We start from the raw sequence: 26,434 nt of genomic DNA, 5'->3' as shown, positions 1-26,434 counted from the left end.
TCAATTCATTTGAGAAAATAGCTAAACAAAATGGATGGTGTCCATGTAGATATTGTTGATTAAAACAAAAGTTGTTAAGTAGAGCTAGTGAGGTCTTTGCATCAGAGGAAATATCCTCAGAGAATGAGGGGGAAAAGCGCCATTTTAAGAGCATTAAGCTCGTATCTGAAGTTTACAGACATCTTAAGAATGTCAAGAAAAAGGCACATTGAGTTTGAAAGGATAAGACAAAGTAATTTTGATAGGTGCATAAGGACACTGAAAATGGCAGCAAAACAGCATGATGAACCCTCTTTAATATCTGTACATTCAGTCAATGAAGGCCATCAGTTTAAGAGGCATGGTTCTCCACCCATACTTCAATCAACAAACAGAACTGGATCCCATTTACAAATCCATACAAATCAAAACAAGAAATGACAGTCATAACGGACCAGACAGTATTAATTCCAAGCAGAGTAGAATAACATCGTTTCCTTGGAGGTTCCACTGATGATATCACCTAGCATGGTGATGAAACATCTGAACAAAAATAAGCCAGCTCAACGAGCAAGTCAACATCATCATCCACAGCCCGAGCTACAAATCTTTGCCAAAACCTTAACTATCAGAAGACTAGTTGGAATTCCACCATACATCAATTGGCCATTTAACCCCCAATACCTCTACTGTTACTACCCTTTTCTCACTGCTCTGTGCCTGAACATTTGTTTATCAATTTCACTGTGATTTTAAAACAGGAATATGCCGCATGTTGGCTCAGTGATTAGCACCACTGCCTCACAGCACCAGGGACCCGCGTTCAATTCCACCCTCAGGCGACTGTACGTGTGGAGTTTCCATGTTCTCCCTGTGACGGCGTGGGATTCCTCCAGATGCTCCAGTTTCCTCCACAGTCCAAAGATATGGAAGCTAGATGGATAGGCCATGTTAAATTGCCCAGAGTGTTCAGGGGTGTGTAGATTGGGTGGGGTTTTAGGATGAAGGGTCTGGGTGGGATGCTGAGGGTCGGTGTGGACTTGTGGGGCTGTTTCCACACTGTAGGGATTCTACAATTCTATACACAGTCTTTGTTAGTGACAGCTGGAGTTCTTGGTGCAACTGAGCTGCATGGAACCACATTATGTGCAAGGTTGCTTCACAGGGATCAGTAGTAATTATAGATAAACAAATGTACTTAGTTTCAAGAGCCCCCCACAATTCAGTTATTTAAATAATCACAACATTATAACAATTAAGCAGATGAAAGTAAGTACACGGATATTTGCATATTTCAAAGCCACTCCAAGGCCAAGAATCTCTGATCCTTAAAAAGTGAAGTTCTAGAACATTCAGCACCCTTCCTCAAACTGTTCATATCTTTGACTGTCTGGGGTTCATACATCATGAACCGTCACCCAATTGTTAACAATTGTTAATAATTGTTTTGCTGAATCTTCGAATCTTTGTTCTAGTACAGGTTATTGGAAAGGCAATCAGGTCATAACCCCACTTTTAAATGTTCACAAATTTAGAACAGGTTAGGACTGTGAACATAGCAGCCAATCACCATACGAAACAGGCTTTCACCTAGAACAGAGCCAAAAAGAGAAAGCTTTCCCATACCTGGCTGGATAGAAATTATGCTACCATTTCTTTCGTTTTAACATATTAAGAAGAGTGCAAAATTGACAGACCTAGTATTTGTCGCATAATCCCAAATCATGACATCCAGCATTCTCTCCACACTAGCTTTGGATGGTTTTTCTTTCAGTTTGTGCTCATAAAGTTTCTCTATCAGTTCTTCAAGCTCAAAAACATTCACTGGAGTACCTCTACCTGTCATAAAAATACTAAAATTAGGACATTGAATAACTGAAAAAAAAAACAATGAAACATTATTTCTGCTCTTTCTTTCATCAGAAGAAAACCCCACAAATGAAGTATAATTTTTGAATAGCTGTCAACTAGACATGCATTGGCACTCATAAAAGGAACTCTGTAACCAACAAAGTTAATTTCAAGACATTGGGAATGCCCTCTTTAAACGAAAAGAGAATGCCCTGCGAGTCAATGCTCTCATCCATCAATTTGCTGACCATGGCCAAAGGTTCACCAGACCCGATGGTCTGGAATCCCCTACAAGCCCCATGTCCTTTAAGACCCTTTTTAAAGCCCACACCTTTGACCCCCACTAGGTCATAGATTAATAGTTTCTTCTTTACCTTGGTGCTCCTAACTTTCTTCAAACCAGTAGACCTACATTAAGTAATAAAGTGTGGAGCAAGATGAACACAGCGGGCCAAGCAGAATCTTAGGAGCACAAAAGCTGACAGTTTGGGCCTAGACCCTGAAACGTCAGCTTTTGTGCTCCTAAGATGCTGCTTGGCCTGTTGTGTTCATCCAGCCCCACACTTTATCATCTTGGATTCTCCAGCATCTGCAGTTTCCATTATCTCAGACCTACATTAAATGTTTTATGCTGTATCACTACTTAGCAATGCAAGTTACTAGATAAGCATGCATAAGCTTAAAAATATCAAAACAAATTCTGTTTTCTTTGTCCACAAAAAACAAAGGGTATTTTAAACAAAATGTGCGCACCCAGTGTTGCTAATTGATAGCTTCTTGATAAATACGATGCCTTAAGTTCCCGGCACATTTTCAAACTGGGGAAAAATCTTTGGCATTTTAACCACTGACTGGATGCTGGTAAAATTTGAGAATTATACTGTAAGGTATTTCAGAAAAACATTTGGAATTCAGCAATACTTACTTCAACCTCATTTTACTCATCTGTACAATCTGATAATTTAAATTCCCTAATTTACATTGCATATTGCTCAAATATTTAACTTCACACTTAAATCCTCAAAATAATCTCAGCTAGTATTAATCAGTACTAGATTGCTACTATGCACAAGACAGGTGGTGTTATTCTGAAACTTTAAATTCAATGATCAGAAGGAAATTTAATCACATTTTAGAGCAGGAAATCCTAACATAGCATTGCTGTTAATAACAGTTTGAAGCTGGGGGAACACAGCAGGCCAGGCAGCATCAGAGGAGCAGGAAAGCTGATGTTTTGGGTCAGGACCCTTCTTCAGAAATGGGGAGGGAAGAAAGGTCAGAACTAAAGAGAGAGAAGGGGTGGGGCTGGGGAAGATAGGAAAGTTGGTGATAGGTGAGTACACGTGGGGTGGGAGAGATGATGGACAGGTTGTGTCAGGTCAAGGAGGTGGGGATGAAAAGAGGGGGTTGGGGAGATTTTCAAGCTGCTAACATTGGGCTGCAGGCTCCCAAGGTGGAATATGAGGTGCCGCTCCTCCAGTTTGTGGGGCGTGTCACTGAAACACTGGAGGAACATGGACATGTCACGGGCAGGAAGAGTTAAAATGATTGGTGACTGAAAGGTGTTGTCATTTGTTGCAAAAAGAGCACAGATGCTTGACAAAACAGTCCCGAGTCTATGCTTGGTCTCCCCGACATACAGGAGGCCACACTGGGAGCAGTGGATACAGTAGACCAAGTTGACGGATGTACAGGTGAGCCACTATCTTACGTGGAAGGTTTGTTTTGTGCCTTGAATAGAGATGAGGGACAATAGACAGAAGAGAAGTGCTGTAGGGGGTGTAGGGGCAGGTGTAGCACTTCTGTGGTTGCAGAGAAAGGTGCCGGGGCTAGTGGGAAGTGTGAAATGGACAAGGGAGTCGCAGAGAAAGCTGTCCTTATGAAAGGCAGAGGGGGAATATCTCTTTGGTTGTGGGTGTGGATTGCAGGTGGTGAATGATACTTTGGATAGGGTAGTTGGTAGGGTGATATGAGAGGACAAGGGAGATTGTGTCTTTGATTACAAAGTATAGAGCTGGATGAACACAGCAGGCCAAGCAGCATCAGAGGAGTAGAAAAACTGACGTTTCGGGGTTAGACCCTTCATCATGCTTGGCCTGCTGCGTTCATCCAGCTCTACACTTTGTTATCTCGGATTCTCCAGCATCTGCAGTTCCTATTATCTGAGATTGTGTCTTTTGTTTTTGTTGGGGGAGGGGGTTGCAGATGTGAGGGCAGAGGTGTGCGAAACACAAGAGATGTGGGTCAGGGCATTTTTGATTTTTTTTTGGGGGGGGGGGTGGGTCCGCCCTTGAAATAGGAAGACATCTGGGATGTGCGGGGGAGTGGAACACCCCATCATGGCAGTAGGAGATCACATTCTTCCAGGAAGGTGGGTGAGAGATGGTGTAGTCTAGGTAGCTGTGGGAGTTGGTGGATTTAACATAGATGTTGTTTTCAAGGCGGTCACCAAAATGGAGACCGAGGGGTCCAGGAAGGAGAGGGCGGTATCGGATATGGTCCAGGTGAATTTGACGTTGTGGTGAAAGGTGCTAGTAAAGTTGATGAACTGTTCAAGCTCCACATGGGAACTCGAGGCAGCACTGATACAGTCATCAATGTTAACGGAGGGAGAGGTGGGGGATAGCGCCACTGTAGCAGCGGAAGAGGGACTTTCACATATCTGAACAGGCAGGCATTACTTGGGACCATGCAGGGGCCCATGGCTACCTCCATAGTCGTAGGAAGTGGGAGGAATTAAAGGAGAAGTTACGGGTAAGGATGGGTTCCATTATGCAGATAAGGGTGTTGGTGGAGGGGGACTGGTTGGGCCTGTGGGAGAGGAAGTAGTGGAGGGCTTTTAGGCCAAAAACTAAGTCAAGCTAAGTAGTGGTAAGTTCAGTGGGGTGGCAGCAGGCAGAGACAGCTGGGGTAGTCAGATTTGTGGATTTTGGGAAGGATATAGAAACAGGCAGTGCAGGATTGGGGAACAATGAAGTTGGAGGCTGTGGGTGAGAGCTGACCTGAGGTGGTGAAGTTATGAATGGTTTGAGAGATGGTGTTTTGGTGGTCAGGGGTGGGTGCCATCATTGACCAGGGTAGCAGGAGGTGGTGTTAAAGAGTTAGCACCTAGCCTCGGCAACGTACAGGTCAGTGCGCCATACCACGACTGTGTCTTTCTTAACTGCGGGCTTGATAGTGAGGTTAAGGTTGGAGCAGCGTGAGTGGAGGGCTGCGTGTTCTGTGGGGGGAAGAGGTTGGAGAGAGAGAGAGGGGTGGAGAGATTGAGGCGATTGATGACATGAAAGCAGTTGTAGATGAAGAGGTCAAGGAAGGGTAAGAGGCATTGGGGTGGTGTCCAGGAGGATAGGGGGTGTTGGAGGTGGGAGAAGGGGCCTGCAGACGTTGGGTTAGACTTGTGGTTAAAGAAATAGGCATGGAGGCTGAGGAAAAACTGTTCGACATCCAAATGTGAATGGAATTCACTTCTACTGTTACAGTGGCACTATCCCAGACCTCCTCTTCTGCTACACTGATGACTGTATCAGTGCTGCCTTGTGCTCCCACGAGGAGCTTGAACAGTTCATTAGCTTTACTAACACTTTTCACCTGGACCATTCCGATACCTCCGACCAGTGTCTCCATCTCTGGCGACTACCTTGAAGCCAACATCTATTTCAAGCCCATCAACTCCCACAGCTACGTAGACTACACCTCCTCTCACCCACTAACTAACAAGAACGCGATCCCCTACTCCAATTCCTCTGCCGCATCTTTTCCGAAGACGGGGCGTTCTACTCCTGCACCTCCCAGATGCCTTCCTATTTCAACCTTAAAGGCATTTAAATGGTCATTGGATAAACATATGGATGATAATGGAATAGTGTAGGTTAGTTGGGCTTCAGACTGGTTTCACAGGTTGGCACAACATCGAGGGCCGAAGGGCCTGCACTGCGCTGTAATGGTCTATGTTTTATTTCAAGGACCACAACTCCCACCACCCCACACCACTCCAGTAATTGAAAATGCCCTCAACCACATCTCGTGTTTCCCACACCACTGCCCTCACATCCCCTACACCAACAAAAATAACGACAGAATCCCCCTTGTCCTCACATCACCCCACCAACATCCACATCCAACGTATTATTCTCTGGGCCACCTACAATCTGATTCCACATCCAAAGAGATACTTTCCTCCTCACCCCATCTGCCTTTCATAGGGACCGCTCTCTCTGTGTTTCCCTTGTCCGGTCCACACACCCCACTAACTCCCCCACCCTCAGCACCTTTTCCCTGCAACTGCAGGAAGTGCTACACCAGCCTCTACACCACACCCTCATCTTCATTCAAGGCACAAAACAAACCTACATAGATAGAGGTTCAGTTGCACATCCACTAATGTGGTTTACTGCATCTGCTGCTCCCGATGTGGCCTCCTCTACATGAGTGAGGCCAAGCGGAGGCTCGGAGACTGTTTCCTACAACACCTGTGCTGTTTGCAACAAACACCACCACCTTCCAACTGCCAACCATTTTAACTCCTTCTCCCAGGGTGACATGTCCATCCTGGGCCTCTGGTGTTACAATGACACCACCCACAAACTGGAGGAGCAGCACCTCATATTCCACCTTGGGAGTCTATAGCCCAATGGCCTAAATGTGGGTTTCACTGGTTTTAAAATCTCCCCATCCCAGGCCTTATTCCATGACTAACCCTCCCTCTCATCCCCAGCTCCTGGACGTGACAATGCATCCATCTTTTCTGCCGTGATCTGCCTCTTCCACCTCACTGACTAATCCCCACCTGCACTCACCTTCCTTCCCTAACCCCACCCCTCCCCTCTCTCTATTTCTGACCTCCCTTCTCCCACCCTACTTCTGAAGAAGGGCCCCAACCTGAAATGTCAACTTTCCTGTTCCTCTGTTGCTGCCTGGCCTGCTGTGTTCCTCCAGCTCCACACTTATCTCCGAATCCAGCATCTGCACTTCTTGCTATCTTGAAGTACATCTACTGACTATGATCATAACATTTTCATGCCACTTTACTTTTTTTTTTAAAAAACAGCAAGAAAAGGAACAGATAATTTACCTGCTTTTCTAGCCAACCAGCTCAGACACCAATTTACTCTGAAGCACTCGGCTAACTAGAATTGAAATGAACAGATTATATTTGAAGAGATGAACTTTGAACATTTAAGATAAACCTAGGTTTGTACGAGAATAGCTTTTCTATACGGCTGGCAGGTGCTCATTTAATTGAGAGCAAAAAACAAAGTTGCTGGAAAAGCTCAGTAGGTCTGGTAGCATCTGTAAAGGGGAAAAAACAGTTAACATTTTGGGTCTGGTGACCCTTTCTCAAAACTGATGGTCGCTGGAAAAGCACCAGTTTATATGCAAAAAAAAGGGAGGGGGATGAGATAGGGGAGTAAACAATAGGCTAGAGCCTGAACAGAGGGACAAGCAGTTGGACAGACAAGGACTTGATACTGATCAGTCTGAGAGAGTAAATAGTCATTAGTGGGAACTATTAGTGACTAACAACAGGTCGTGTATAATGGCAGGCTATGTGGTAACAAGGCTTGGTGTATAGGGTAGGAGGCTGGGACATGGGAGCGTTTAGGACTTAAAATTATTGAACTTACTATAGAGTCTGGAGGGCTGCAGGGTCCCCAAGCAGAAAAAATGAGGTTCTTCCAGCTTGTGTTGAGCTTTGCCGGACCACTGCAGCAAGACCGGGTAACCATTTTGCAGAACATCTATATTCTGTGCGCAAAAACAACTCTGAACTACATGTCGCCTGCCACTTCAACATACCACCCTGCTCCCTGGCCAATATGTGTCTCTGGCTTGTTGCAGCGTTCCAGCGAAGCTCAATTGTTTTTTCCTTCACAGATGTTGTCACACCTGCTGAGCTTTTCCAGTGACTTCGTTTCTGTTACTAATTTACAGCATTTGCAGTTCTTTTGGTTTTTGCTCATTTAATTGACTTGTTTATCAATGGAAAGTACAGGAATAAGTTAGAATAAATTATAACAAGTTCGTCAAAAATGCATTTTACAATTACATTATGAGACATGCCTACTGACTATTCTATTGCTCTGCATCATTATCATTCCTGCTTAATCCAGTGCGCATGCAGATTCACATCAAAATGATGTGGAAGTTACATTATTTCATCACAGTTATTTCAATTAAAAAACAGCTATTATGGTGGTAAAAACTAATTTAGACAAGTTTCACTAATTGAGAGAGCACCCTGGATTGTTGCATCATCTTATGGCTCCCAAAAATGTACTTTAGATATAATTAAAATGCATTAAATACCAAAAAAGAATTTCTATAATCTTAAATTTTGTTGAACAATTGCAAAATTATGAATTTGTCTGGAAGTTAAAATTTCTTTGCACAAACATTCTCTCTCTCAGCACAGTGGAGGCTGGAACGTTAAACGTCTTTAAGGCAGAGATTGATAAATTCTTGATCTCGCAAGGAATTAAGCGCTATGGGGAGAGTGCGGGTAAGTGGAGTTGAAATGTCCATCAGCCATGATTAAATGGCAGAGTGGACTAGATGGGCTGAACGGCCTTACTTCTACTCTTATGTCTTATGGTCTGTCTCTCCTCTTCATCCCCCACCCCCTCCCACTCCAAATCAAAAATCTCCATTGTTCTTGAAGCTACTGAGGACAAAGCTCGGTGATTGCCATTTTATTTCCCTACTCCAATTTAGCTACAGTTATTTCCTCAAAATCTCCCGTGCAATATCAATATTACCTTACAGTAAACTGGAGGGAAACCACTGCTTCTTACTGGCCTCAGAAAAGCACAGAATCGTTGAAAGATCTCACTGTAACTGGAACTTGCAAGTTCAAAGTTTGAAAGTGGAATTCTGTGAGTGGCATCACCTAGCAAAGAAAATATTTTTAATAGAAATAACTTACTTTACATAAGCATCACCGAGATTTAGCCAAAAACATCCCAAGGATCCCTCTTGTGAATTGTTTTTCTATACCATGTTATAATGGAGTGAGCATTATTTCTAAAAATATTTATTTTGACTGTTTCTGATCAAACTCAGGCTTTTACAGGTCAGGTTCTTATTCCTAGTCCTGTTTTCTCAATCTGGAGAAAGAGTCCCTGCATAAAATCAATCTTCAAACCGAGAGATTTGTAAATATTCTTTTCAAGAGATGTAGGTTGACAGGCTGAGTTTTAAAAAATCCTTAATTATCCTTGAACTGAGTAGCTTGCTCGGCCATTAAAGAGGGCAATTAAGAGTCAACAACACTGCTGTATGACTGGAATTAATTGAAGACCTGATAAGGCAACGATAGCAGATTTCCCTTCATAAAGAACGTTAATAAGCCAGATGCTTTTCCAAACTGATTGAAGTTATATGGTCGTAACTACAAAAACTAGCTTTTAATACCATTAATTCAATTTACACATGAATACAAGTTGCACCAGTTGCCATGGTGCAATGGGAATGCATGCCCTCACGGTTTTAACTTCGGCTACTCCAAGTACTCGTCCAATAAAAATACCATCATCCTGTTTACCAACCACATCATTACCTAGGATCAAAAGGAAATAAATGCACTCTGTCCACTGTGATGTAGCACAGAATCCCTACAATGTGGAAACTGGCCCTTCGGCCCAGCATATCCACACCAAACCCCAGAGTATCCCAACCAGACCCATCCCTCTATAACGCGCCTAATCTACATACCCCTGCATACTACAGGCAATTTAGCTTGGTCAATCCACCTAGCCTACACATCTTTGGACTGAGGAAGGAAACTTGAGCACCTGGGGGAAACCCCCTAGACTCAGGGAGAACGTACAAACTCCACGCAGTCACCAGAGGGTGGAATTGAACCCCTGGTGCTGTGAGGCAGCAGTGCTAACCACTCAGCCACCCTGCCACCCATGAAATAGTAAAGGTTTCACTCCCTTACTAATAAGCCTGTAATGAATTCTGGCAAAAATGCTTCAACCTCAATTGCAAACAGGCCTAAATGGAGATTAAAACAAATTTAGTCATTCTACTTTAGAACGGAGTTTTGTATTCAAGTGAGGACAAATTTTCATCATGTGAAGGATCAATTAGGTCAGCTGATGGGACGGGTGATTTATGATGAAGAGTGACGCCAACAATGTGAGTTCAATTCATGTAACAGGGTTAACACTAAAGGAAGAAAAAAGGTGTACAATACATTCTGGAATATTAATAGCAATAGAAATCAGGGAGAGTATCTCAAATGCAGGAGACACAGGGATTAATGCTGGAATAAGGACAGCAGGTTGTGCTAAAACAAATATATTACTAGTAAATGCTAGTATAGGATAGGATGAAGCCCATAAGAAACAAGCAGGGGCAAGCTGCATACCTAAAGCAAAGAGTACGGCAGAGGTATTAAACAAATACTTTACTTCAGCGTTTACTGAATTAGAAAATGGCATTGTTGAAAATGTGGATGTCTAGCAACTGAGCAGTATACTAATATGAAGGAGTACTAAAAAGGATGGCAGCACTGCAAGCAGACAAGTTGCCAGGCCCAAATGGGGCGCATTTAAATTGCTGAGAGAAGGAAGCAGAGCCGGTGTCAAAAATTTTCCAGGCCTCCCTCAAAACACAATTAGTCCCAAGGGACTGGAGGATTGCAAATGTGACACCGGTGTTTACGAAAGGGGCAAAGGCTAAGCCTGGAAATAAGATAAATATACACAGAAAAAAATAAAAGTTAAAACTTGACAGCCAACATGGCTTTATCAAGGGCAGGTCACATCTGATAAATCTGCTTGATTGCTTTGACAAGGTCACTCAGGCAGTGAATGACAGTAAAGCTGCAGATGGTGTATATTTGGATTTTCAGAAAGCATTTGATACAGTGCCATATGGCAGGTTGGTTAAATGCTTGGATTTTTAAGTCCTTGGCAGCATTAGATTAGAAGTTGACTAAAAGACAAGAAACCAAGGGTACGTATAGATGGACATTTATCAAACTGTAGAGATACTGAAAGTTTATTCCCTAGGGATCAGTTTTTGGACCCTTGCCTTTTCTGATTTATGTAAACAATTTGGAGATGGGCATTGAGGGCAACATCTCAATTTGTAGAAGAGACTAACCTAGGAAAAACAGTGAATTGAGGTTGATGCAGAGAGCCTTCAAAGGGCCACTGACAAGTTAGCCAAGTGGGCAGATACCTGGCAGATGAATTTAAATCCTGGAAGTGAGGGAATGTATTTTGGTACAAGAAACAGACAATATAGTCTCAATGGTACAACTTTGAGGGGTGTACAGCAGCACAGGGGCCTCAAGGTTCAGATGCATAATTCTCTGAAGGTGGCCTGGCAAGTTGAAACAACAGTTACAAAGGCTCATAGGATCCTTGGGTTTATAAACAGAGACACAGCATAAAAGCAAGTAATGCTACAGTGCTCCAAATCAATGGTCTGATCACATTTGGAGTATTCTATTCAGTCCTGGGCACTTCTTTGTTTAAAAAGGAAAGTGAAAGCCTGGAGAGAGAATTCAAAGCAGATTTGCTAGAATGATAAACAGGAATGAGGGATTTTAGATACAAGATTAGAGAAAGTGAGCTTACTTAGTTGGCTAATTTCTGGAAAGGTGGACAAACCGGACTCTTATCTAGAGTTTAGGAATGTTTGATTTAAACAAAATCCTGAACTGTCTTGACAGGGTAGGTTGGAGAGTATTCTCTCTTTGGGAGAATCTGAAATCTTGAAATTAAAGGGGTTGCCCATTTTAAAACAGATTTGGCAAAAACATTTTCTCTCATGTGTCATTGGAACTTTATCTCCAAAAATGTAGTGAAAGCAGAGTGCTTCAAAATTTATGATGCAGAGGTAGACAGATTCTTGTCGAGAAAGGGTTGTAATATTAGGGAAGTGGGAATATGGATGTGAGATTACATTCAGGTCTGTCATGATCTTTATGAATAGTGGAGTTGACTCGATGTGTTGAATGGTCTACTCCTGTTCCTTATTTCTATGTTCGCATGTAATCTATGATTGGAGAAGCATAACAAAGACAACACTCCTGATTAGAGGAGTAACAGAGGCAGGATCATCAATTGGAGAAAGTAGAGAAAGTAATTTTTGAGAATTAGCTCCCCACAAATTCCACCTCTCTCATTATACCAGTCAACCCCATGACTGAATTTTCCTGGACACTTCTCCCACCCATTCCAACTTTGTGTTTTGAACCCTGATACAAATAATTATTATTCTGTTCATTGGGATTTTCAGTTACTTACTTGATACTTGGCAATGGTAACGAAAACCACATGGGATCATGCCTGAGCTCAGGTGAGGACGTGGAAGAGAAAGAGAAGGAAACAAAAATATTAGTAAATTTAACAGTGTTTGTACACACAGACATAGAACACGTCAGCACTCTTCGATTTTGCAAACCATTTAAAGAAAATATTAGGCATGCAAAGAGCTTTGAGGTGCATTATTATATCATGAGGGGTGAGTAAAAGGAAAAACTTGATCTTCAACTTCATCAGGCTAGAGAGTTTAACAGCCCATTTAAAGTTACACAATTGGATGCTGGCTTCATTTCTCATTTCCAAAGGCCATTTTAAAATATTACAAAAAGGACCAGTTCTTCAGATATCAAAAGTATGCAAACGTTAATTCATTTCTTGGACCATTCCTGGAGTACCTGAATCCATTGACCAAACAAATTCAAAATAAATCTAAAAGATGTAATGTTATCCATGCTCGATATTACACAAATCTCGAATCCTAAAAGGCTCTTTACCAAAACAATAAAAATAGAAATTGAATCAACTACAGAAAGAAAAAATTACTTATGATGGAGGTCATACCTACCAAAATTAACCTTCTTCAATAATCGTATACTCAAATGAAGAGCAACCTGCTTGAGAATGGCAAGCAGCCACAATTTAGTTTTAAACCTATGTTTACTGGTTGAGCAATAGATTTAGTCAGGTTGAGATCTTCTCTTAAAACTCTATTAGGGAAAATGTCTGCTTTGTCTCTTTTACACTAAATTGAAATATATTTCTTGTGGTATACTGTGGTAATTTCTCTGCATAATCTGCAATTTTATTAATCACCTAGTTAGGAACAGTCTCCCTTGCCAAGTGGCCAGTGTAAAGCTCATAGCACGAGGTTGCCCAATGCACCTTCCATCCTTGCAGTGCAACACTGATTTTACCATTAGACATTTGCTGGATAACCCAAGTATTCAAGGATTTACCAAATGACTACTAATACCCACCATATCTATTTTCCGTAGATATTCCCTCCACACCCATCTGCTTTCTGCAGGGACCCCGCTCACTCCGCAACTTTCTCATCAGCTGCACACTCCCCAACAACCCCTCCACCACACCTAGTACCTTTCCCTGCAGCCAGAGGTGGTGCTACACTGCCTCTATACCTCCCTTCTCACCTCTGTCTGAGGACCCAAACAAACAATCTTCCAAACCCCCAGATTCACCTGCACTTCATCTAACCTCATCGACTGTATCCATTACTCCCAACGTGGTCTTCTCTACATGAGAGAGACCTAACGCCAACTCAGGGACCTGTTTGCGGAGCATCCGCGCTCTGCATGCACCAACCAACCCAGCCTTCTGGTGGCCGGCCCCTTTAACTCCGCCCACTCCCCTAGTGGGATGTCAGTCCTTGGCCACCTCCGCTGTCAGAATGTGGCCCAACATAAACTGGAGGAACACCATCTCATTTTGGCTTGAGAGCGTACAGCCCAGTGGCCTGAATATTGACTTTGCCAGCTTCAAAATCGCTCTTCCCTCAATCTGTCCATCTTCTGACTCACCTATCTGTTCCACCCTTCCCAGTGACTAACCACAATAACCCCTACCTGCATTCACCTACCTCCGTTGATTTCTGGGCTCCCCTCCCCCTCCCCAGTCCTTTCGTAGCTTTTCAACCCGAAACATTGACTTTCCTGCTCCTCAGATGCTGTCTGGCCGGCTGTGCTTTTCCAACTCCACATCTATGACTACTAATACAACACAGTTAAATCGAGAATGCATTTGGATACTGTGCAACAACATTTCCACACAGTAATACTTATCCCCGGAGGGAGGGGGGCCAGAATAAAAAGTAGTTTTTGTTGCACTTAATTGCAATATTCCATAGGTCTCTCTTTCTAGATTAGATTAGATTCCTTACAGTGTGGAAACAGGCCCTTCGGCCCAGCAAGTCCACACCGCCCCTTGAAGCATCCCACCCAGACAGATCCCCCTATAACCCACAGACTCCTGAACATTACAGGCAATTTAGCACGGCCGATCCACCTAGCCTGCACATCTTTGGACTGTGGGAGGAAACCGGAGCACCCGGAGGAAACCCACGCAGACACGGGGAGAATGTGCAAAGTCCACACAGACAGTTACCCGAGGCTGGAATTGAACCCGGGTCCCTGGCGCTGAGGCTGCAGTGCTAACCACTCAGCCACCGTGCCGCCCAAAGTCTACTCTCTGAATGCCTGCCAGATCACTGTGAGCAAAAGTATTAGCAGAACATGCTGTAAGTACACAACAGATTGTAGATAGACATGTGTGGATAGGATTTGTAGGAAATGTAGATAGGATTTTCGACCTCTAAAGGGGCAGGGCACATGGCTAGGAGGGAAAATAATGGGGCATGTTGCATCTAAGAGCTTATCCCCTTCTTTGCCATCTCAGCAAAGAGGTTTTGAGCGGGAAGCTCTGTTGGTGTCTCTCAATCAACCAATCAAGACCTTTTAATTGGTGAATTAAGGGGCATGAACTCTGATTAAGGAGCTCAGCATCTCATAAGGAACTCACTCACAATATACCCTTTAATGTCAATCCTCTCAACATCATGGACCCACAACACTCCTGTCCCATAACCATCGGGTAGACTGTTCCATGATCTTGGGCCTCTACTGCCTCTGTTTGATGGCAGCATCTCATACTACTGCTGAGCCAAAGAGCTACCAGTTTCTTACTGGTCAGCAGCTCTTGGTAGTTGGAACTCCAGTCCCAGGGGTCTGATCCTAGAGATAGCCTGCTGCTCGTCTCTCCAAAGGACTGGCTCACAGTTTAATCAGGTTAACTCCAAGAGGAGTCAATGCAATCTCTTGCCACTTTGCAGTCATGAGGTGACATTCACCGCCAGAGATACTGCTTGAACTGAGCATTTCCAGCAATTTTTATTTTGACAGATGGACAAGTTTCCAATGGAACAAGTGATAATACTCCCACTCCTCCACCTCCATATATTGCATTTATCCACTTACAGCAATTTTCCCTATACCTGATTCTAATGACTAATTCATAGAGCTCATTCATTATTTTTGTCTCACTGTTCTCCACATTACCTGGACAAAAATCTGTATCCCACCCAAATGTTCAGAGACATGGGACAATTGTGAGCAAGATTCAGTTCTCCCCTCCAAGACTTAATTAAATGAGTTTTAATATATGGTGTTCACAGACACTTGAGGAGACACCATCCACCATGGTTATATTATCTGTAAGTAATATACCTTCAGTTTTACAACAAACATTGCTGAAGCTTCATTTTTAGTTTTCATTCATAAAGTAAAAGGTTTAAGGATGTTATGTTGCATGATAGAAGGCAACATTTCTTTCCTCTCTTCCAGCAAAACAAAACCTACAACGGTACTCAGAGGAGCGAGTCTGGGTATAACTGAAATAAAACTGGTGGTGATTTTGTACAAATCACCATTTGCTTCACTATCCACTAATGGCCCCACTCCAAACTACTTCATGAAACAAGAATGCATCACACGACCATCATTAGTTCAACAATGGAAACAAAACAAAGTTACTCACCTGGATCTATGAAGCAATGAAATTCATTGATGATGCCATTCTTCAATGAATATTTAACGCAAGCCATTTCACAAGGAAGGAAGCGTTGTTCACAGTTTGGGGGGAGATCCGCCAGGCTCAAGACACTAACAAAATGGAAAACCTCATCACAGACTCCTTTAGAAGAGGAAAAAATGTGTAATTTCACTATTATCTGGATGGCAACTTTACAAAATGCATATTGATGAACACTGGTCATGTTGCAGAAACCAAATTTAGTGGTCTGCACGTAGAGGTGAGTATTCAGTGGCTTCTGTATAATTTTAACAATGTAAACTCTACGAATTTGCTCAAGTGAATCAGCATCATATCCATATTGTTTATTATTGGTCAAAGAGTGATGTGTCAAGTCCACGTTCTCTCAATTTGCTGCTCAGCAAATTCTAGCGCCCCATTCAGTACAGTGTGTACTCCTACAATTAGTCAGGTTTCTTTCCTTCAACCAGGTATTAATACCATTTGTTTCTTAATCTTACCATCCTTGGATTTAAATTTGTAGCAGAAAAGCTTTTCTTGCAAAATCTCTAACAAGGGCTCTTTGGACGTTGTTCACTTGGCTCTTTAATTTAAGGCCCCACAAACAAAATCTCTTTTCCCCCCAATGAGATATTAGTTAGCTTATTTTTATATGTTGATCCAATTTATTTCTAATTAAATGAAATTAATTTTTCAAAACTGAGGTCAAGCTTGCGCCCCTAAATCTGTAGTTGGAATAACTAGAGGTAACAGCATTCGTTATTATTCTGTAAGGTTGACAGTAACTTCTGGAATTCACAGATAATCATTTAAATGCAGAAATCGAAAAATTGTTATGGGTGACTGCTTGGACCATCATAAGGTGCAGACTTCACAAACTGAATCAATTAGAAATCACTGACAACAAAATGTGAGGCTGGATGAACACAGCAGGCCAAGCAGCATCTCAGGAGCACAAAAGCTGACGTTTCGGGCCTAGACCCTTCAAGGGTCTAGGCTCGAAACGTCAGCTTTTGTGCTCCTGAGATGCTGCTTGGCCTGCTGTGTTCATCCAGCCTCACATTTTGTTGTCTTGGATTATCCAGCATCTGCAGTTCCCATTATCTCTGATACCAATTAAAAATCACTGATGATTTCAGCTGTTTATAAACCTTTCTTGCTGTAAGGCAATTACAAATTTAAACTTTGTTGAATCGCAGAGCAAAATAAAATAGATTCCTGTTGAACATTCTCAGACTCACGTAAAATTTCTAAGTCTGATAGAGATGTATAAAAATCATGAGGAACATGGATAGGGTGAATAGCCACAGTCTTTTTCTAGGGTAGGAAGTCCAAAACTAGAGAGGACACAGGTTTAAGGTGACAAGGGAAAGATTTAAAAAAGGACCTGAGAGGTATTTTTTTTTCACATGCATATGGAACAAGCTGCCCAAGGAAGAGGAGGAGGCAGGTACAATTACTACATTTAAGGCGGCATCGGCATGGGCATACAAATAGGGAGGTTTTAAAGGGATATGGGCCAAATGCTGGTAAATGGGACTAGGTCACGAGTTGGATGGAAGGGTCTGTTTCCGTGCTGTATGACTCAGTCTTGTTTCCTCAAGTATTTGAAATTTGAAAAAAAAATCTGCATTATGTAGTCCAATATTTACATTTCACCCTAAAACTGTGTATGTTTCAATATTTTAATGTCAGCAATATGACTTAAGTGTGAAATTTAAAATCACCTGCAAGATGTGACCAAACATCATGGAACAATTTGTACACCATTTTAAAACCACCTCAGTAACTAAAAAGCTTGAGATTGAACTAATATCACTAAGGAACAGACAGGATTATACAGCTAACCAAACAAAAATATTAAACACAACAGGTAGACAAGAAATTGGAAGAAAGTGTGATAGATCAATACAATAAATAAGTCAACACAATGGCAGTGACTTTACAATTACTGCTGGGCTAATTGTAATTGATTGAATTTTAAGACAATTAAATTTAAAACTGAATTAATTTTATGGTCATGAATTGTGCCAGCAGGAAAAGTGTGGTCATAAACTCAGACTTAACCTACAATATTTTAGTCATAATAGCGAATGGCCGTTGGGGGCGACCAAAGGCATCACTTAAGGCGTTCTATTAGATAAACACAACAAGGTGATATCCAAGCTGAAAAGCCTCTCCACTATTGCAAGGCACAAGTTATCTCAATCAGGCAATTAGAGTACAGCTTCAGCAACTGAGCTCTTACTCAACACCATCCAAGACAAAGTAGACCACTTCATTGCACCCCACCACGACAAGTTACAGTGCACATGCGCTTATACCGCATGCACTGCAATGGTTCAACGTTGGGCAATACATTCTCACCTTGCCAATGACTCCAACATCCAAGAATGGATGAAGAAAACATTGTGACTTCCATATACTTCCTGTGTACCTTAGTAACCCTTAAAACTGCAGATGGTAACTTTCAATCCATGATTTCTCTGCTGTTGTCTTAAATGGTAAAGTGCAGTGAAGCACCAGTACTTTCAAGTTGTTAGAAATATAATGCTACTTCTTCTGGTCCCCAGGGCAATACACTGGAGTTCCATCTCTACTGGGGAAATATTTTAATCACAACTGTAGCTGTTCGTGAGACAATTTGCAATATTTGTATTCAAAATGGGCAAAAGATACTGCTATTGTCAGAGACATCTATAGAAAAACTGCTCTGTTGAGCACTCCAAGAGTAAAAACAAACCGCTTTCCTTTTATTATAAAGATCAAATTGCACAATTCTGATGATCTACCTTCATCACCAGACCAGGATGTAGGAGGATTATTCATTCCCGTTGCTGTTACAGAGAAGATGGGGTTTTGCAACTGTAAAAGAAAGTAATTAAAGTATTAAAGTAAACTTCAAGTAACAAAATATATAGCGATGTGAGACATAAATTACAAAGTCAGGTCAAAAACCATGGCTTCCCTTCAAGATTACATAAATTTAGTGCAGTAATACATAAAAAACACTGACTAATAAAATAACAACAGGTTCAATAGTCAGAAGATTTGCTGTGTTAAAGTAAAAATTATTGATGCAAACAAACAGTTAATACAGTCAAGAGGTTAACTTTTCCAGAAGCTTTTCAAAATGCAAGAAAAACCCCCTTGGGTTTAAAAGAGAAGAGCACAGAAAGTCAAGCCACAACAGCTGAAAATCCACTAATGGTGCAACAAGTAGGAAAATACCTACCCCTCAATGAAATGTAGTTTTCCAGGCAGTTATGCCTTTATTTATGACTGCACTGGAGGCAGTGTCCTGTTTGTTATAATTTACTGCATCAACAACCATATCTTGTCTTTATGCCCTCAAAGCATTAATTTTTGATCCTTTTAATTCTGAAGGGAAAACTTCCTAATCTGTTGAGTACTAATGTCATCATATTTGAAAGCACAGATGGAAAGCTACAATCAAATGTGCAGTGTTCACACTATGCATTTCTATTCCAGAGAGGTACTCGTGTCAGTGAAGACAAATAGCTAGTTATATTAGGCAGTGCAATTATGTGTACCATTTCTGGAAACGCAGCAAATGGCATTCATCCCACTCAATTAAGAAAAAGGGCTCTGTTCTTGTATATTTAAATGATGGTGCATCGGCTGAAGTCTTTTGCTCACAAACAAAGTTACTTTTTATTCATTTGAAGGAAACAAGTTTCTAACGTAAGATTAATCTAACATTTCTAATATTATAAATTCATAAAATGTGAAATAGGTAACTTTATGCAGTGTTAACCGAACTGCATGAACTTTAAAATTTCTGTGATCTACGGTTATGCTACAGTCAAAATGGAGCATTTGCAGTGACTTTCAATACTAACCCAATGTCTGTAGAAATAGAGAAAAGTTATTTTTGCATTTAATTCCGAGACAAATTTCTGCACAGGTACACTTGACAATGAAAAAAATCAAAAACTGCTTAAATGACATGAAAGTGGGGAGAAATGGCCTGAATACAAGGACAGTTTACAATGCATGAGCACTCACTCTCTTCAATCAGAAACAATATGCTGTTGGATTTTATTTTACAGCTAATCAATCAACCCTGAGGCTCAAAACCGATTGCCAAAATAAGTACTTTTTTTTATTAAACCAGAATAATAGAATAGATGATGATAAAGCAAATTGGTTAAACTGAGACAAGGTGACTGCAGAAGGGATGGAGTGGAGAATGAGTGAAGTCGGAAGGAAAGGGACACCAGAAGAGAAGGAGGGAGGGGGGTAAGGGGCACTAACAATTTCGATACCTTGCCGAAGTGATCACTGTAAGTATGAGCGCAGACCCTGCAAGTGCAAGCAATTTAACTCTTAAAAAGGTGTCAAAATCCACACTTTATCCTATTAGTGCTCAATTTCCAGACAGGTTAGGATCACTCAGCTCAGTTGGTTGGATACCTGGATTGTGATGCAGAGTGGGTGGCATGGTGGTTCAGCGGTTAACACAGCTGTTCCACAGCACCTTGGACTCAGGGTCAATTCTATCCTCAGGCAACTGTGTAGAGTTTGCACAACCTCTGTCTCTAAAAGGGCTTCCTCCAAGTGGTCTTAATTCTAGAGTGATGCCAAGAAAGTGCTGATTCAATTCCCACACTGTCTGTGGTTACCACGAAATACTCTCCTTTTCAACCTTGTCCCTGACCTGAGGTATGGTGACCCTGAGGTTAAACCACCAGTTATCTCTCTCTCTGTCTACTGACAGAGCAGCCTTATGGTCCAGTAGCGATATGGCAACCATACTTTACACTAGACAGTACATTCGTGAAAACAGTGAGCTAACTTGGAGAAGGTAAATAAACCCCTCACACTGCGAGAATTTTCTTCATAACTTTATCCTCCATGAGTGGAAGACCACCACCCTTTTTATCTTGGCTGGAAAAAAAATTATACCCTATGCTGATTGCCAATTATAAAGTTACTGAATCCATGATTAAAATTTTGAGTGGAGGTGGGGGAAACAAAACAATTTTCATCCTGCAAAACAAATCACATTGTACTATTTTCACTTAGCTCTCCAAATGTAATAGAAATACTGACCGGTTTCATTGAAGGTTCATTAAACGTCTTGTTGCCTTTCTCAGTTTTCCATTCATGCGCCATTTGTGCAAACTTCTCTTTTTCCAGCGCTGACAGTGACTTCAACAGAAAGTAAACCCAATTAACCCAATAAAGATATTGCATCCATGTGTGCTTTGTCTTAGTTTTTAAAAGAAGTATAAAACAAAATTGATCCAGTGGTGAGTGCTGGATTTTTGAGACACATTTTATATTACAACATTAAAAGACATAAACACAATTGGCCTTGCAATGACCAAAAGACTGGTGTGAGCAATGCAACAATAGTTGTACAACACTATCTATTGTATCTAACTACAGCCTAGCTGTAGGTGTTGCATAAGATGCTGATTATAGCAACCTATGAGATTAAGAAACAAAATACTATGAATCCTATGTTATAACTAGTTAATCGCTTTGGCATCAAGACTAAGCTGAACGTTCACATCAAGCAAGCATGATCTAAATGGCAAGAGACAATGGAACCAGCAGGTATGGAGGGAGGAAATATTGCCGTATAACTCGAGAAGTGAGGAGTGCTTTCCCACAAGGACATGCTCAAGAAGACTACATATTTGAAAGAAGTTTCTTCTTACAGCATATGCAAATTATTCACATATCGAAAAAAACTTGTTTGGTCACCGTAACGGAATGAAGGACAGCAGCATACTTACACTGTGACAGTGAACTATAAACATGCATTCCAGATGCAATTCAAAGCACTGGATTTAAAGCAAACCACACTATTATTCATCCGCTATAGTTAAAATACAAAAGAAAGCGGAATTGAAATATCAACTCTATTGGAAACTTTACAGAATTATAGATACATTAACTATTACTAATTAACTTCCAATATAGTGACATCTCCATGGCCATCAAGGTGACAGATGCCAAAACTCCATGTTCAAACTATCCAATTTGTTATTTTGGTCTTGTCTACTTGGTTCATGTAGTGTGTTTTCTCTAATAGGCTTTCCATGTCTACAAAACAAAAAGTAGTTTCATAGCACCTACAAATCAGAATCTCAAAGACAGACAATTTCAAGACAGGAAAGCAGAGTACAAGTTTAGACAAAAAAAAGGAAGAGAGTTGGGAACTGACAGCAGCAATACCAGGGGAGAGAGAATATGGTAGGGATAAACAGAAACTCAGCCAGTGACTGTACAGTACAAAAAGATGCATTAAAAACAGGAAAAAAATGGTGTAAGTGATAACTACCAATACATACAAACATATCCACCAAGTAATTTCTATCTTCAGTTTCATAATTTTGCAAAATTGAATACACAAAATTCGTTGGCTTAGATTTTGAAGTTAATTGAAGTTATGGCACTTGGCAGTTGATTTGAAGAAAGCCCCTCCAGTTTCTTGCAATCTGTGGTATCTATTTATACTTTGCAAACATTTGAATCTAGTACTTGGTCCACGGGATCTCCAAGCATCCAGCAACAATATCAAACAGGGTAAGCAGCCAACCAAAGAGAAGTATCTCTCAGAAAACCACTGACATTTGCACTTAGTTGAAATTGTTGGAGAAATGTGATTGGCACATTCAGATCGGCTGAAATATAATAAATAGGCTTATAAAGCAATTTTTAAAGCATAAACTTTTGACATTCTATAACTATAGATTTTCAGTGATAGTGGAGCTGTTCAGCAGTACTTATTAACTTAGTACATCGTTAAAAATGTTATTTTATTTAAATCTGATTAGTCTCCTTCTGAAGTTTTGCTTGTTATAGTCTCATCTGCTTTTACTTTAATAGATAATCAAGAAAATATAACAAGACATGGCAAGTTTAATACTGTATAATTTTTGATAAACAAGTAAAAAACAAGTTAAAGGAGCACAAATGTTATTACAATATTCAGTTTCCTCCACTCCTGTGTCTTCGATACTGTGCCTTGAAGAGGTGCATTTTGTCCCGGTTTCTTTGAGAGAGTATGGGCGACAGGTGGTGAGCAATCTACGAGAAAATTCAACTTGTGAAGCCTTGTGTGTTTTTCAGAAAAAGCTGTAACAGTTGAAGCAGCCTGAATGGGTGTGGTCAAGCTCCCACCTACTGGGAGTTTAGGTTTAGCTTTCAGCAGTTGCTGTTGGCGTCTTGAAGAGAAAGCTATTCTTTCCCTCTCTCAGCTAGAACCAGAAGCTATGGGTTGTCTCAGGTGCAACTTTCTGGTTGACAATCTGTTTTCTGAACTTGCCTTTTGCCAAACGATATTTGAGATGTCACTAAAATCAGAAGTTAATTAGTAATAGTTAATGTATCTCTTATTTCTGTTAAGTTTTCCAATAGAGTTGTTCCAATTCCTGCTTTCTTTTGTTGTATTTTAACTATAGCAGATGAATAATAAATTGTGTTTTGCTTTAAACTGCATCTGGAATGCAACACTGTACATTTACCTTTTAAAATAAAATTTAGACCCAAAGTTTTTCTTCTGAATATTTTAAGGGGATTCAGTCTGGTCCGTAACAAATCCCTTTTAGAATTATACTTATTTTTGTTTCTCAAAAGGCAACCAGGGACATGAGACAATAAATGCTGACCAGCCAATAACATTTGCGCACAGTGAATTAAAACTCCTCATTCCTCCTACCAGAATAATAAACATACCCACCCATTCCACCAATCCTGTCTGATTGAGGTCTGCTGCTATCCTTACAGTTCACAACATTTCCAGGCTTTTGTCATCTTCAAAACATCACCCTGCAAACTCAAGGCTAGGTCTTTAATTTTGCCCCCGCTGGCATTTTTTGTCTACATAAACCTCTGGGGAACCTGACTACACATGGCCTCAAGGCCCTCCGCTTCTTCCTGTCCCGCAGGCCCGACCAGTCCCCCTCCACCGACACCCTCATCCGCCTAGCCGAACTCATCCTCACCCTCAACAACTTCTCTTTCGATTCCTCCCATTTCCTACAGACAAAGGGGGTGGCCATGGGCACCCGCATGGGCCCCAGCTATGCCTGCTTCTTTGTAGGTTACGTGGAACAGTCCCTCTTCCGCACCTACACAGGCCCCAAACCCCACCTCTTCCTCCGTTACATTGATGACTGTATCGGCGCCGACTCTTGCTCCCCAGAGGAGCTCGAACAGTTCATCCACTTCACCAACACCTTCCACCCCAACCTTCAGTTCACCTGGGCCATCTCCAGCACATCCCTCACCTTCCTGGACCTCTCAGTCAACCAGCTTGTAACTGATGTCCATTTCAAGACCACCGACTCCCACAGCTACCTAGAATACACCTCCTCCCACCCACCCTCCTGCAAAAATTCCATCCCCATTCCCAATTCCTCCGCCTCCGCCACATCTGCTCCCACGATGAGGCATTCCACTCCCACACATCCCAGATGTCCAAGTTCTTCACGGACCGCAACTTTTCCCCCCACAGTGGTCGAGAACGTCCTTGACCGCGTCTCCCGCATTTCCTGCAACACATCCCTCACACCCTGCCCACACCACAACCGCCCAAAGAGGATCCCCCTCATTCTCACACACCACCCCACCAACCTCCGGATACAACGCATCATACTCCGACACTTCTGCCATCTACAATCCGACCCCACCACCCAAGACATTTTTCCATCCCCACCCTTGTCTGCTTTCCGGAGAGACCACACTCTCCGTGACTCCCTTGTTTGCTCCACACTGCCCTCCCACCCCACCACACCCGGCACCTTCCCCTGCAACCGCAGGAAATGTTACACTTGCCCCCACACCTCCTCCCTCACCCCCATCCCAGGCCCCAAGATGACTTTCCATATTAAGCAGAGGCTCACCTGCACATCTGCCAATGTGGTATACTGCATCCATTGTACCCGGTGTGGCTTCCTCTACATAGGGGAAACCAAGCGGAGGCTTGGGGACCGCTCTGCAGACAACCTCCGCTCGATTCGCAATAAACAACTGCACCTCCCAGTCGCAAACCATTTCCACTCCCCCTCCCATTCTTTAGATGACATGTCCATCGGGGCCTCCTGCAGTGCCACAATGATGCCACCCAAAGGTTGCAGGAACAGCAACTCATATTCCACTTGGGAACCCTGCAGCCCAATGGTATCAACGTGGACTTCACCAGCTTCAAAATCTCCCCTTCCCCCACTGCATCCCAAAACCAGCCCAGCTCTTCCCCTCCACCCACTGCATCCCAAAACCAGCCCAACCTGTCTCTGCCTAACTTGCTCTTCCTCTCACCCATCCCTTCCTCCCACCTCAAGCCGCACCTCCATCTCCTACCTACGAACCTCATCCCACCTCCTTAACCTGTCTGTCTTCCCTGGACTGACCTATCCCCTCCCTACCTCCCCACCTATACTCTCCTCTCCAACTATCTTCTTTTCTACCCATCTTCAGTCCACCTCCCTGTCTCTCCCTATTTATTCCAGAACCCTCACCCCATCCCCCTCTCTGATGAAGGGTCTAGGCCCGAAACGTCAGCTTTTGTGCTCCTGAGATGCTGCTTGGCCTGCTGTGTTCATCCAGCCTCACATTTTATTATCTTGGATTCTCCAGCATCTGCAGTTCCCATTATCACTATATCCCTCCCTCAGCCTGGAAACAACCATTCATTGTTATTATCACTCAGTAAACCTTACGTCCATGCAACAAATGACACTTTAATACTTAACAACACGGTCCATCACCCCAAAACCGGGATTCCTTCAAGCAGTCGGCAAAATAAAATGCCCCAAAATAGCTGCGGAAGTTTAATATCAGCAACAAAACCTAAGTTGCTGGAAAAATCTCAGCAAGTCTGGACAGCAGCTGTGGAGAGTTAACTGTTCTGGAGATAAGGGATCACTGAGCCTAAAACATTAACTCTGTTTTCTCTACACACACACTGCAAGACCTGCTGAGTGTTTTTTTTCCCAGAAATTTCTGGGTGTTTCTTGTTTTTGTTGTAAACCTCCACACCCTCTCGTCCCTCTGACCGCCCTCCTCACCATCCAGGCCGAGCTGCAGAGCGGGGCCGCGTCCTTCAACCCCTTCACCTCGAAGCCCTGCCGCCTCAGCTCCGGGATCTTCTCCAACATGAAGAAATAGAAAGGGTTTCGGGTCGGTTTCTTCTGCGGCATCGTAACTACCGGCGGGCGGATCGATGGAACAGAGGAGCCCGGAGCGAAACTGGTCAGGTCCGGCTTAATCCGGAACCCAGGCAAAACGTCATCACGCGGGGCAAATTGGTGGGAACCGAGCACGTGGGATGTGGCTGCAAGGCCTAGTGACAGTTGCAGCCAGATCTCCGAATTATGAGCTTATTTTCAAAACCTGCCCTCTTCTGTGAATAGTCACACTTCCGGCTGTTTCTTCTTCCCAGGCCACTGGAGGCTGGAATGCAGTCGAGTTCAATATTTTATCTGGAGAAAATATTCCGCTGATCACTGTTTAACCAAGCTTCCTCCATTGGGGATATGACTTGTTGCGTGCGAAACATTACTTTTTCTTTCCTGAGTGTTTCGAGATTGCCAGGATTTCTGGACACGACCGCTACAAAATATTTGCCACCATTTCCTTATGCATGTGTAAGTTTTAAAAATAATTTGTCCGAATTTTAAGAGTGTTGCAAATTTGGGTTATCAAACAGAACAAGGTCACTTGTACAGTACAAGACAATAAATCTGCTGTCATCATCTGGAACGATGAAGCTATTTTTCTTT

At 42.3% G+C, this 26,434-nt stretch overlaps 1 protein-coding gene across 1 annotated transcript in view; it reads right to left on the bottom strand.

Annotated features, from left to right (window-relative positions):
• The window catches only part of LOC125457222 (protein maelstrom homolog), a 37,326-nt gene extending 11,289 nt beyond the window's left edge, over nt 1–26,037 (bottom strand). The window contains exons 1-8 of the mRNA XM_048541146.2: nt 25,721–26,037; nt 20,751–20,849; nt 18,467–18,539; nt 15,660–15,815; nt 12,093–12,134; nt 8,586–8,716; nt 6,902–6,956; nt 1,677–1,818 (exon numbers count right to left, since the gene is read on the bottom strand). Of these exons, the coding sequence (XP_048397103.1) occupies nt 1,677–1,818; nt 6,902–6,956; nt 8,586–8,716; nt 12,093–12,134; nt 15,660–15,815; nt 18,467–18,539; nt 20,751–20,849; nt 25,721–25,852 (830 nt within the window). The 5' untranslated portion in view covers nt 25,853–26,037. The remainder of the gene's footprint in view (nt 1–1,676; nt 1,819–6,901; nt 6,957–8,585; nt 8,717–12,092; nt 12,135–15,659; nt 15,816–18,466; nt 18,540–20,750; nt 20,850–25,720) is intronic.
• Between the last annotated feature and the right edge of the window lie 397 nt (nt 26,038–26,434).

Source organism: Stegostoma tigrinum, chromosome 12 (assembly GCF_030684315.1).
Source record: "Stegostoma tigrinum isolate sSteTig4 chromosome 12, sSteTig4.hap1, whole genome shotgun sequence".
Taxonomy (NCBI): domain Eukaryota; kingdom Metazoa; phylum Chordata; class Chondrichthyes; order Orectolobiformes; family Stegostomatidae; genus Stegostoma; species Stegostoma tigrinum.
Note: the sequence above shows the minus strand (reverse complement) of the source record. Positions and strands in the feature narration are given on the sequence as shown.